At 40.2% G+C, this 13,685-nt stretch overlaps 1 protein-coding gene across 4 annotated transcripts in view; it reads right to left on the bottom strand.

The window, feature by feature from the left end:
* L3MBTL3 (L3MBTL3, histone methyl-lysine binding protein) overlaps positions 1 to 13,685 on the bottom strand; it is a 124,486-nt gene that overhangs the window by 25,220 nt on the left and 85,581 nt on the right. For all 4 annotated transcript variants that reach the window (XM_025382843.1, XM_025382844.1, XM_025382842.1 and 1 more), the window contains one exon: positions 13,290 to 13,439. In XM_025382843.1, the coding sequence (XP_025238628.1) occupies positions 13,290 to 13,439 (150 nt within the window). The remainder of the gene's footprint in view (positions 1 to 13,289; positions 13,440 to 13,685) is intronic.

Raw genomic sequence — 13,685 nt, 5'->3', positions numbered from 1 at the left:
ACTGAAGCGGGAGGGTTGCTTGAGTCCAGGAATTCAAGACCAGCCTGGGAAACACAGTGAGACTGTGTCTCTACCAAAAAAAAAAAAAAAAAAAAAAAAAATGTCCGGCATGGTGGCATGCACCTATAGTTCCAGCTTCTTGGAAGCTGAGGCAGGTGGATCACTTTAGCCCTGGAGGTCAAAGCTGCAGTGAGCCATGATTGCACCACTGCACTCCAGCCTCGGTGACAAAGCGAGACTGTGTCTCAGAAAGAAAAAAAACAAACAAAAAAAATTGTTTATTCAATTGGACAACCATTATTTCTCTCTACTATAAGGTTAAGAATTTCATTACGCAAATTCTGGCTGAATATGTACTGTGATGAATCTTCCTCTACACAAAAATGAAATCCTTGTTCTAGAATTTCAACTTCCTAAGCAAAATGTTATTTTAGCTACATAGTCTTCCAATTACAGATAAAATATGATTATATCAGAATGCCAAAACTCTGGGATAACGTTACAACACCCTCTGGAACATAGTAAATGATACGCTTCTTGACAGATTTTTTTAAATGACAACCAGAAATATTTTCAGGCTATATTTTAATATCACAATTATTGTCAACCTAAACATTTCCTGACCTGCTTTCCTTGATCAACATTTTTCATTATCAACAATTTCCTTTCAAAAGAGGGTACAAGCTGTTTAGGCACAAGTGTGCGATTTTTTTTTTTTTTTTTTTTTTTTTTAAAGAGACAGGATCTCACTCCGTTGTCCAGGCTGGATGCAGTGGTGCCATCATCAGCTCACTGTAACCTCAAACTCATGCTCAAGTGCTTCTCCAGTCTCAGCCTCCCAAGTAGTGGAAACTACAGTCATGCGCTACCATGCCTAGCTAATTTTTAAGTTTTTATAGAGACAGGGTCTCACTATGTTGCTCAGGGCTGGTCTGAATTTCCGGCTTCAAGTAATCCTCCTGCCTCACCCTCTCAAAGCATTGAGATTACACACATTGCAGATGGGTGCCTGAATCTTAACATGGAGGAAGCAGCCCAGCAATAGTGGTTACACATGTGGTCTTAGGAAGTGAAGAGATCTGGTTTAAATTTCAGTTCTGCTACTCACTAGGTTTACGTGACCATCAGCAAGTTACTTAATTTCTCTAATTCTCAGTTACATCATTGGTAAAACAAGGATAACAAATCCTTTACCTCAGAGAGGCATGTTAAGAATGAAATAATGTATAGAAAGCGCTTAGGACAGAGCCAGGCACTTAAGTAGGAGCATGATGCATAGCAGCTATTCCTAGGTTATAAATTACTTATATTTTAGGATAAAATTATCTACTGATACCTGTTTTCTTTAACCTTATTTCTTCAACTATTAAAACAGCTTTTAGAGTAATGGTTCCAAGCACAGACTACAGTCAGACTGCCTGGGTTATAACTCAGGTCTGCTATGGACTAGCTATGTGGCCTCTAACCAAAAGAGGTTCCACGTTTGTAGAATGAGGGTGTGATGATGACAACTACACCACATAAGGTCTTATGAAGATTAAATAATAGGCACCGACATAGGTAAAAGCACCTGCAAAATAGCAATTTCTCTTGGAATTTCAAAATTTTCAAGAAGCCATTTACTGCAACATTTCTTTAGTTGCAATTCAATACAATTCAATTCAATTCAATACATTTCAGTTGTACTGAACTGAAATACAATCATAGTGAAATCTTAACAATACTTTTGGCTTTTAATTAAGATAGTGGAATCCACTTGAATGGAAAAATGTATTCTTTATGACTCAGCAATTTCTTTTTCTCTGTAATTATGTGTCACCTTTTAGAGGTCTTATTGTCTTACCGTAATTATGCTTTGTGATGAATATTAGTAAAACAGACATTAGAATGGTAAATGCATAGGATGGCAGTTGAATATGTGCAGCTGTATTTCTTCAAGTCTGTTTATTTTTCATATAAAAACAATTTCTAACCAATTATGTTTCAATTAGTCCCAGTCTGTTAAAAAATACTGAAAAACAAATTATTTTGCCCCAATTTAGGGATTTATTGATTTCAGTCACTTCTTTAAATCCAGCATGAAAGGAGGCAGATGCAGATTGCAACGTAGATTGAAATATTTGCCAACCGGGTTAGGAAGCTCGGATTGACAGTTATTGTTGGCCCAGCGTCAGAGACATGGCTATCTTGCCGTAGCTCAAGTGTAAAAGCTCACTCCTTAGTTTGGTTTGGTTTAAAATAACCTCACCCTTCTCTTTTCAAAATAGCTTATTCTAGTCTCATGGGGCCTTTGCAGAACTGAAAGAGACTTGTACTTCCCCAGTAACAAGCAGGGATGCTGACTACCAGAGAGCTGTAAGAAAATGTAGTTTTTCTGTTTTGGCCATCAAAAGAATGTCTCTTTGCATGCTCCCAGCATTTTTTTTTTTTTTTAAAGTTTCTGAGCTGTGACTCACTCGCAGGTAAAAAGATCAGGGAATGAGAATCTCAGGGGTTACACTCTACAGAAACTTTAAAAGAATACTTGAACTGCCTCCAAAATGCCTCGTACAAATGAAGAGCGACTGTACTTGAGCTTCAGGTCAAGGAGGTCACCACCTTCGAAAGGATTCAGAAAAAGATGGCAAATAAAACCAGTGGGTCAACTATGAGCAACATTCAAATAAACAGCTTTTAAAATTCAATTCCTTTTGACAACAGCAATGGTTTTACTGAATTATGTTTTCATAAACACCACCCAGGAGAGGTAAACATGGTTTACTGTGTATCTAATGAATAAAAACATTTTGGTTAACAGGCCTATTTAATTATAATTTAGCATAAGGACCATACGCCAGTGAAAGAATACAATAAAAGGAATATAATGAATACATAAGGTGGGTATTACCAAGATAACAAGGAAAAATCCTCTGGAAAAATTCAGTCAGCAATTAATCCTCTTCTTAAATGAAAAGCCTTAACCAATAAGGTGAGGTTTGGGAAATAAAGATGATGTCTCTTAAGAGTGAGACTCTATTACTTTATTGTTGTTGTTGTGGAAAAGAGAACAGATGTCACTGCCTTTCTACTCTACAGAAAAGGGTCTCCTGAGTCAGAAATTGGTGATATTCAAGGAGATAAAATAAGATCCTGTTACAATATTGTTCCAACAACTTCACAGGCATATAACAATAACACACTCATCCTATCCTTGCATTTTGAATGGTTGCCTTGGTGTCACAGTGGCTGGCATCAGAACTGTGAGTGATTTAACTAAACACTGAGCTACTCTTTGGGGTACATAAACAACTACACAGATTTAACTCAGGCTCTGAAGAGCTGGAATAGGAAAACACTTCCAGAGCTCCTAATTCATACCGGGAACCCATCAACAAAAAGGGAGAAGAGGTTTTACAATAGCCAGAGCATGCCTAGTCACTGAAATTACTTCCAGCAATATTCAACATCAAGCTCTCAGCCCAGAAGACCTCAGGGGGCAAAAAACCAACTTCCCAAGGTTTACTAATTAACTTTGGTAATCTTTTAGAATGGTTGGCTCTAAATTGATTTTATTCTACTTGATGTGATAGTTTTGCAAAGTAAATAGATTTATATCTGCTCATAGCTTCATACTTTATCTTAGCTTGCTTTCCTATCTGTTTAACTGGGTACAGACTTGGCTTTCGGTGTGACTAGCAAAATTGGATTCGTGTTAAAAATATAAACCAGATTGATGGCTGCAATTCCGGCAACGTTCTATGTAGTTCTCGTAGTGGAAACACTGGTCTTACAACTTGAGAAGCCATTTTAATGGCCTATAATGAACTGAACAGACTGATTTCTGCCATTGGATCAGTTAATAAGCAGTGGGCATTTGCCTTGCAAGATAATCTAAGCATTTGGCAGGCATTTTAAAGATGCTTTATTGGTTTCTGTAGTTGATGTTTAGCAGGCTTAAACAACATGGGAGCTTAAAACATTAAGTGATTTTTAATAGAGATAGTACCTAATTTAGAACACAATTACAAACAGCCGTAGAACAGATTTCATGAGAACACGGCTATGTGGGATGGATGCCCGATGTTTCCCAACTGATAACACACTGTGAAGTATTACCCCTGAAAAGGGTATTTTCATTCAGTAGAGATTCCCAAAGCCTGGTTTATAGACTACTTGCATCGGTCACCTGGGAGAGCTTGTTAAAAATGAAGATTCCTGTGCCTTCATTTTTATGAACACAAGAATTCCATTTCCTGAATCAGTACCTCTGGGAGCAGTGCCTCAAAAGCCACATTTTTAACAAGCATCTCAAATGATTCTGGTGCAAATCAAAGTGTGAGACTCCCAGTTTTCTTAAGATATATAGAGAAACACATATATTGTTTTGCTCAGCTGTAGACATGCAGAGATTTAAGTAATCAGTCCCTAGGAAAAAGCTACTCCACTCACTGGTAGAGCCCATACCTCAACATTTTGCCTCTAGGAGCAGCTTGAGGGCAGAGATGAGCTTTCACTGTCCAGAGCGAAGAAAGCGTCTTTTCACAGCAAGCACTGGCACGAAAGACACTCCTCGTACTTCCGATGAATAAATGGATCGCTGGGATAGGATTGTACACTCACATTTCTATCTATAAGTACCACGTACTCACATTTCTATCTAGAGCCACTGGGACTTCCCTTCACTCACACCCATTTGACAAGTCTCTGTAGGAAAAGAGATCCAAGCATTCAGCATACTTACAGGTGGACTCAGGGTGGGACCATCTTAATATCGGGCAGAGCTTCCTGATGAGGATGTCCTGAATCCTAAGGTACAAGTGTTCTGAGATACTGATCCCCGCAGCCCTCTGCACCCCTCTCTGGTGACTGGGAGGCAGCCTCATCCATTTCTTTGGTGTTTGACACAAACATTGTCATTTCTGTGATATCATTTTCTGTGTGGGCCAGGAAACTAAACAACAACAGTTTGGGACATCCCACCCTAATTAATGAGAGAGTGCAGGTGTGTTTGGGGGGAATTTATCTCATCATTTAATAATCACTCCTTACATATCTGCTGTGGTGATCTCACAGTTCAAAGTGTAGGAGTTTTAACTGAACAGAAAGGTTATACAGCTATTGCCTCTTAGGCTACATAACTGATAGCTGTCCACGGAAGACGGATGGATAGTTCGAGGTCACTACCGCACACAAGGGAGTGTGCTCAGGTTAGGGCAACTTGGAGAAGAAGAAAAGACATGGCCCCTGCCTTTATGGAGCATATCATCAAGCAAAGTACACAGAGGTGTTTACCCAAGAACGTCAATGGCATTGGGTCGTGTGATGAGAAAGCATGTAATGAAGGACTTGGTCCAAAATCTGGATGAACAGACAAAGCTTCCCTGAGGAAAGGGGAGTGAATCTGATGCCCCAAAATGAGAGATTAGCTAGAAGATGGCACAGAGAGGATCTAGACAGAGGGAAAAGGGGTATCTCAGCACAGGGTGGCTGAAGCATAGGTTGAAAAAAGAGCCTGCAGAGACAAAGCAGGAGAGTTGGGCAGGGGCCAGATGACACAAGGCTTTGTAGGCCATGCTGAGAATTAGGGTCTTAATTCCAAGAGTAATGGGAAGTCACTGAACGTTTTGAGCAGGGGGATAGATGCTCACATAAATATTTGAGTCTGGACTCCAAAGCTCTAGCCTGGAAGAATGTGGTGGGCTGAGATAGGACCTCAAATCTGAGTTTTAAGGAAGTCCCAGGGGATCTGGTACAAAGCCAAATTTGGGAATGAGTATGATGGAACATTAGCTGCCCATGGCTCTATTCTGAGCAGGTGACCTTTAAAATAATGTTATGATAGGAAAAGGACATTCATTCCTCACACAGTTAATTTATGCTAGTCCTATTATATAAGCTCTGAATCAAAAGCAATGCTAGCACATCACTCATTCTGGGGACTGCCTGGCATCTGGAATAGGTAATGGGTTGGTGCCACAGCCCCCAGCTTCACTTCAGCACACACTAGCCTGATCCACCTGTCTCGCCTGCACTGATTTCCTGCAGGACTTCCCTGGGCTCTGGCTGCTTGGCAGGGAGGATGTGCTGGGGAATTAACATGTACAGTCTCACTCTGTGGTTCAAGGGAATTGGTGTTTCAGTAGTTCAGCTCCCTCATCCCTATGGTGGGCTAACTCTGAGATGTGTATTTACAAGAAATCCCAGAGTTTTCCCTGCAGGTCTGTGTTCCTGCTGTCCATGGTGGTAATCAGCGTGACAACAAAGCTTTTTCTGGCTGCCTGCCCTTCCCTGAATCACTTCCTCACTTGCCTACTGATATTTTCTTGACCTCCTAAGTAAACCACTTGCAATTAAATCCTTGTCTCAGAGTTTGCTTTCAGGGATGCAAATTGTCTCTTGTGTGGCAAAGTGCATTAAAAAAAAAAAAATATGTCTGGCAACCAAATTTTAGTAAATTCTTAAGAAAAATGCAAAGAGAATTTGTTAAAATCTAAGTGGGAAATTACATCCAGGTGAGTAATGTGGTATTATGGGAATCATCCTGCTTGAGCAATCTATTCAAAGTTTAACTTAAGAATAGCAAAGAGGCCAGGTGCAGTGGCTCACATCTGTAATCCCAGCACTTTGGGAGGCCGATGAGGGAGGATCACGAGGTCAGGAGATTGAGACCATCCTGGCTAACACGGTGAAACCCTATCTCTACTAAAAACACACCCAAAAAAATTAGCTGGGCACAGTGGCGGGTGCCTGTAGTCCCAGCTACTCGGGAGGCTGAGGCAGGAGAACGGCATGAATCTGGGAGGTGGAGCTTGCAGTGAGCCGAGATAGCGCCACTGCACTCCAGCTCCAGCCTGGGCAAAAGAGCAAGACTCCGTCTCAAAAAAAAAAAAAAAAAAGAATAGCAAAGAAAACTAGGTATTGATGGAACATATCTCAAAATAATAAGAGTTATTTATGACAAACTCAAAATAATAAGAGTTATTTATGACAAAGCCAATATCATACTAAATGGGCAAAAGCTGGAAGCATTCCCTTTGAAAACTGGCACAAGACAAGGATGCCCTCTCTCACCACTCCTATTCAACATGGTATTGGAAGTTCTGGCCAGGGCAATCAGGCAAGATAAAGAAATAAAGGGTATTCAAATAGGAAGAGAGGAAGTCAAATTGTCTCTGTTTGTAGACGACATGATCGTATACTTACAAAACCCCATCGTCTCAGTCCAAAATCTCCTTAAGCTCATAAGCAACTTCAGCAAAGTCTCAGGATACAAAATCAATGTGCAAAAATCACAGGTATTCCTATACACCAATAATAGACAAACAGAGAGCCAAATTATGAGTGAATGCCCATTCACAACTGCTACAAAGAGAATAAAATACCCAGGAATCCAACTTACAAGGGACGTGAAGGACCTCTTCAAGGTGAACTACAAACCACTGCTCAAGGAAATAAGAGAGGGCACAAATGGAAAACATTCTATGCTCATGGATAGGAAGCATCAATATCTTGAAATGGCCATACTGCCCAAAGTAATTTATAGATTCAATGCTATTCCTATCAGGCCACCAGTGACTTTCTTCACAGAATTAGAAATAAACTACTTTAAACTTCATATGGAACCAAAGAAGAGTCCATATAGCCAAGACAGTCCTAAGCAAAATGAAACAAGCTGGAGGCATCACACTACCTGACTTCAAACTATGTTAATGTTACAAGGCTACAGTAACCAAACATCATGCTACTGGTGCCAAAACAGATATATAAACCAATGGAAGAGAACAGAGACCTCAGAAATAACACCACACATGTACAACTATCTAATCTTCGACAAGCCTGACAAAAACAAGCAAGCGGGAAAGGATTCCCTATTTAATAAATGGTGCTGGGAAAACTGGCTAGCCATATGCAGAAAACAGAAACCGGACCCCTTCCTTACACCTTATACAAAAATTAAACTAAGATGGATTAAAGACTTACATGTAAAACCCAAAACCCTAGAAGAAAATATAGGCAGTACCATTCAGGACATAGGCATGGACAAAGACATCATGACTAAAACCTGAAAAGCACCTGCAACAAAAGCCAACACTGACAAATGGGATCAAATCAAACTAAAGAGCTTCTACACAGCAAAAGAAACTATCATCAGAGTGAGAAGGCAACCTACAGGATGGGAGAAAATTTTTGCAAGCCACCCATCTGACAAAAGTCTAAGATCCATAATCTATAAGGAACTTAAACAAATGTACAAGAAAAATCAAACAACCCCATCAAAAAGTGGGTGAAGGATATGAAGAGACACTTCTCAAAAGAAGACATTTTGTGGCCAACAAACATGTGAAAAAAAAGCTCATCATCACTGGTCATTAGATAAATGCAAATCAAAACCACAATGAGATACCATCTCATGCCAGTTAGAATGGTGATTATTAAAAAGGGGAGCATTAGCACAGTTAATGCATGTGGGGCTTAAAACTTAGGAGATGGGTTGATGGATGCAGCAAACTACCATGGCACATGTACACCTGTGTAACTAACCTGCACATTCTGCACATGTATCCTACAACTTAAAGTAAAATAAAAATAAATAAATAAATAACAAATAAAATCTTCCCCCCACCAAAAAAAAAAAAAAAATAGTAAACAAATGGTCCAGTAATTGATTTGCTCCTAAGGAATAAAGACATATAATGAAACAAAGTAATCTATTCCTCTTTCAACAACACCAATAAAAACTAACATTTGGCCTGGCACGGTGGCTCACACCTGTAATCCCAGCACTTTGGGAGGCCGAGGCAGCAGATCACGAGGTCAGGAGATTGAGACCATCCTGGTTAACATGGTGAAACTCCATCTCCACTGAAAATACAAAAAATTAGCCGGGTGTGTTGGCACGCGCCTGTAATCCCAGCTGCTAGGGAGGCTGAGCCAGGTGAATCCCTTGAACCTGGGAGGCGGAGCTTGCAGTGAGCCGAGATCCCGCCACTGCACTCCAGCCTGGGTGACAGAGCGAGACCCCATCTCAAAAAACAAACAAACAGACAAAAAAATAACATTTATTGAGGGCTTATGACTTATTAATCATTATTCTAAGAGCTTTATATTTGCACTTTTCATCTTGTGTAATCTTCATAAATTATGAGATTCAAAGCAAAGAGCTATTGAGTAATTCATCAAAGATCATAAACCTAGCAAATAGGGAAGCCGAGATTTAAATTCAAGCAGTGCCCCATGTTCCTAATCACCACATTCTGCTGCTCTTTTCTGGAGGAACAGAAAACACCATGGTCTGCTCTTGCTGTGCTGGGTTTCAACTACTTACTCATTTCTTCCTTGGGTCTGCATCAGAGACAGAACTAATCTTCAGAGCTACATTAAGAGTTTAGATGGCCTTGCATGCAGAACAATGGCAAAAAGCCAAGTGTTAAAGTTGCATGGGAGGAAAAAACCCCTAAGAGAGTTTAGTTGCATCAACCTACTACCTCCAAAGTTTTAGGGTCTCTCACTGGTTTATGTACCTTAAACTATAACTAAGACAGTACTAAACAGAAAAAAGGTTGGCAACCTCTTTGTATACTGCTGATTTATCCAAGGTGGAACTGACTTACTGCATCTTGGTTACGTGGGAAGAAGAAAGAAAAAATATAAAACTCTAAATAAATACGTGGAAAGTCTAAGTTGTAGCTCTTTTACATTTCCTACATATTAAAACTGTAGTTTTGGCCAAAGCTGGTACAGAAAGTGAGTCAAGAAGATGCAGTTCAAGGCTATGAACACCTCTACAGAGCACTCACCTCTGAACCCTTAAGAAAAAGACTCCAGGGTTATCTAGGGAGAGGTATAAAGTCATGACACTAGGACAAACTGAGTCCTACCACTGCTTCTCACTCCTGGCTGATCTCAGGCCAGAGGAAGGTCACTGCTGCTCTGCCAGTATCTTCTCAAAGGTTAGGTAGACATGGACACCTCTGATCATTTTCACAATAACCAAATGAGACACTTTGAAATGATTAAGACACATGCATACACACAATTCAAAACAGAAGATTACTAGTAACGTGGCATGCTCAGGATTTTCCTGAAAAGAAGGCAATCCACTGGGACATGAGTGGAAGGGTATTTCTTTACCTCTTAAAGATATGTTTCAAGCCTTGGGTTACACTCAAAGTCACGGTTTATAAGAGACCAACAGGAAGGGAGAAGGGCTCTTTGATCCCTTTTTCATCTTTTTGATCTTTTTTGATCTTTTTGATCGAGACCATCCCGGCTAACACAGTGAAACCCCGTCTCTACTAAAACACACACACACACACACACACACACACACACACACACACACACAAAATAGCCAACTGTGGTAGCACATGCCTGTAGTACCAGCTACTCGGGAGGCTGAAGCAGGAGAATCATTTTAAGTCAGGAGGGGGAGTGTTTGCAGTGAGCCAAGATTGCACCACTGCACTCCAGCCTGGGTGACAGAGCGAGACTCCATCTCAAAAAAACAAAACAAAAAAAAGAGTAAATATGCAAACAGAGTTCTGTGTATACATTTTATGACCTTTTAAAGGAACACATCTTGTACAACTTAAGTAATTTAAATCAGAACATTCTACTATATGAAACTGAGGTGTATGCATGCATGTGTGTGAATTCACACAGGCAAAAATGCTTTCCTGGAAACACATAAGGACAAACCATTAAAATATTAATAGAGATAACTGTAGTTCACTCTAAACTTAAAAACAAGCAGGTATTAATGTATAATTTGGATAATTCAAAATAAAAATAATTTTAAAAAGCATGAAGATTTTAATTTCTGAAAAGAACAATAAAGAGAGGCTGCGTGTTTAGAAAGAACGGAAACGTGGTGGTGGCCTGCAGGGTAGGTCAGTGGATGGAGAAATCTGTCAAGTACCAGGGGGTGAAGGAAGCAGCTGTTTAGGAAGCCCAGTGATTAGAATCCTTCTTCTCAGACAGATCAGAGATGACACAGGAATTTGCCCTTAGAGAAAACAGATTAGAGAAAGGGTATCTTTTTTGTTATGGGGCAAAGAGTATCATCAGCAGATGCCCAATAAACCAGTCTCACAATTTGGCAGTTTTGTTTATTCATTTTTGCATTTTTTAATAGTAGCAAAATATACATAACATAAAATTTACCATTTAATGGCATTATGTATATTCATATTGTTGTGTATTTGGTATTTTCACATGCAATTTTGTATTTTAAAAATGTGTCAAAAAGCTATTTTTTTCTCTTCGACTGAATTATAAATACCCAGGAAAGGAGATAGATGGCTTGATTCTTTGCCTCATATTAAGAAGTTGGTGGTACCATAGCAAAGGCTTGGAATCAACCCAAATGTCCATCAGTGACAGACTGGATTAAGAAAATGTGGCACATATACACCATGGAATACTATGTAGCCATAAAAAAGGATGAGTTTGTGTCCTTTGAAGGGACATGGATGCAGCTGGAAACCATCATTCTCAGCAAACTATCGCCAAGAACAGAAAACCAAACACCACATGTTCTCACTCATAGGTGGGAATTGAACAATGAGATCACTTGGACTCTGGAAGGGGAACATCACACACCAGGGCCAATTATGGGGAGGGGGGAGGGGGGAGGGGGGAGGGATTGCATTGCGATTTATACCTGATGTAAATGACGAGTTGATGGGTGCTGACGAGTTGATGGGTGCAGCACACCAACACGGCACAAGTATACATATGTAACAAACCTGCACGTTATGCACATGTACCATAGAACTTAAAGTACTAAAAAAAAAAAAAAAAAAAAGTCGGTGGTAACGCCTTACACCACTCCTTCCAGGGTATGTAACCAGGAACCTGCTATTGTTCACTGGTTCACTGTTAATTAATCAGATCTCTGATCATGACCAAAAATGGTGGTACAGAAAGACAGACTGATAAACTGGGAATTCTAAAGGGATCCTCACACCATGTTAGATGGTGATAGTGGCAAAGAAGCAACTATGGCAATCACTGGCCACTATTATTTTGTAAGCCACAGGACAGACAAAGGAAGGCGGAATACAAGAAATCTTCCAGGCAGCACTACTTTTGGGGTCATGAAACCATTAATATCTTGCTTTCTTTGTGTGTTTTTTTTTTTTTTTCTGAAACACCATCTTGTTCTGTTGCCCAGTGTGGAGCGCAGTGGCATAATCATAGCTGACTGCAGCCTCGAACTCCTGGGCTCAAGCAATCCTCCTACCTCAGTCTCACAAATAGCAGGGTCACCTGGATGACTTTTAAAATTTTTTATAGAGACAGGGTCTCACTATGTTACCCAGGCTGGTCTTGAACTCCTGGGCTCAAGTGATCCTCCTGCCTCAGCCTCTGAAAGTGCTAGGATTACAGTCATGAGCCATAGGTGTCCAGCCAATACTTTGCTTTAATGCTTCATGATTTATGTCAATGCTATTCCACCTTCAAAATAGTACTGGAAATGAGTCAAGACAGAGGCTTTCCTCCCTTTAATATATGAGAAAACTCGGGGAGTGGATAGGACTTGACTTGCCTATTACAGGAATGACTGGTCCTCCTGAGTGAGTAAATGATCAGACACTCTACGTGAGACACTGTATCAAGGAACTGGAGACAAACTTAAAAATGAAACCAGTTGTTCCAATAGAATTTGAATCTCTCCAATCTTGCAGCTTACATGCTGCAGGCTACATTCAAAAACAGCTCCTAGTAAACCCAGGACTCACCCTCTCTCTGTAGTAAAGGCAGTCTTCATTACTCCTGTAAGTGTCCACTAAGCAATCGCCTACTGCGCAGGGATACTTTGTTTGATGACCGTGTCTTTTCATACCAGGAGTGGCCATGGCACCTTAAGTAGTGATGTACTCAGAAATACACTGTCTTGATTATGAAGAAGCCACAGAATCTGTTCTTCTTTTTTGTTTGTTTGTTTTTTCGAGACAGAGTCTCGCTCTGTTGCCCAGGCTGGAGGGCAGTGGTGTGATCTCTGCTCATGGCAAGCTCCACCTCCTGGGTTCACATCATTCTCCTGCCTCAGCCTCCCGAGTAGCTGGGACTACAGGTGTCCGCCACCACACTGGCTAATATTTTGCATTTTTAGTAGAGACGGGTTTCACCATGTTAGCCAGGATGGTCTCGATCTCCTGACCTGGTGATCCGCCTGCCTCGGCCTCCCAAAGTGCTGGGATTACAGGTGTGAGCCACCGCACCTGGCCAGTCAGGTATATTTTCAACAGTCTCCAAGAAAACATTGCTATAGGAAACAAAACATCTAATATTAGCTCTTTGATTACCTGATTTCAGGGGATGAAGAGCTTTCATTTGCATCTGTCCTTTTATTTCTTGGAAATGATGGACTAGCCGGAGGCATCTCACCACTTAAGCGGTCTGGAAAAATACGGTCTTTATTCAAATTGATTTCTGAATAGGGACAGTTGGCAGCACTAACAGATTAAAAGAAAAAAGAAAAGAAAAAGAACATTGAACATTTCCATTAGGCCATACTTCTTCCAATTAAAATGACAGGCTACAGAATATAAAATTCTAACATTTAACTGAGTATGTTAAATTGTTATATTTTATAATCATACATACAGCATATTTTATCTTTAAAACATAACAAATATATACAAATAGGAAATGGGTTTTTACACTAGACTTTAAGAAAGAATCTGTTGCAATCTTCAGAA

This window comes from Theropithecus gelada, chromosome 4, assembly GCF_003255815.1.
Source record: "Theropithecus gelada isolate Dixy chromosome 4, Tgel_1.0, whole genome shotgun sequence".
In the NCBI taxonomy this organism is placed as follows: Eukaryota; Metazoa; Chordata; class Mammalia; order Primates; family Cercopithecidae; genus Theropithecus; species Theropithecus gelada.
Note: the sequence above shows the minus strand (reverse complement) of the source record. Positions and strands in the feature narration are given on the sequence as shown.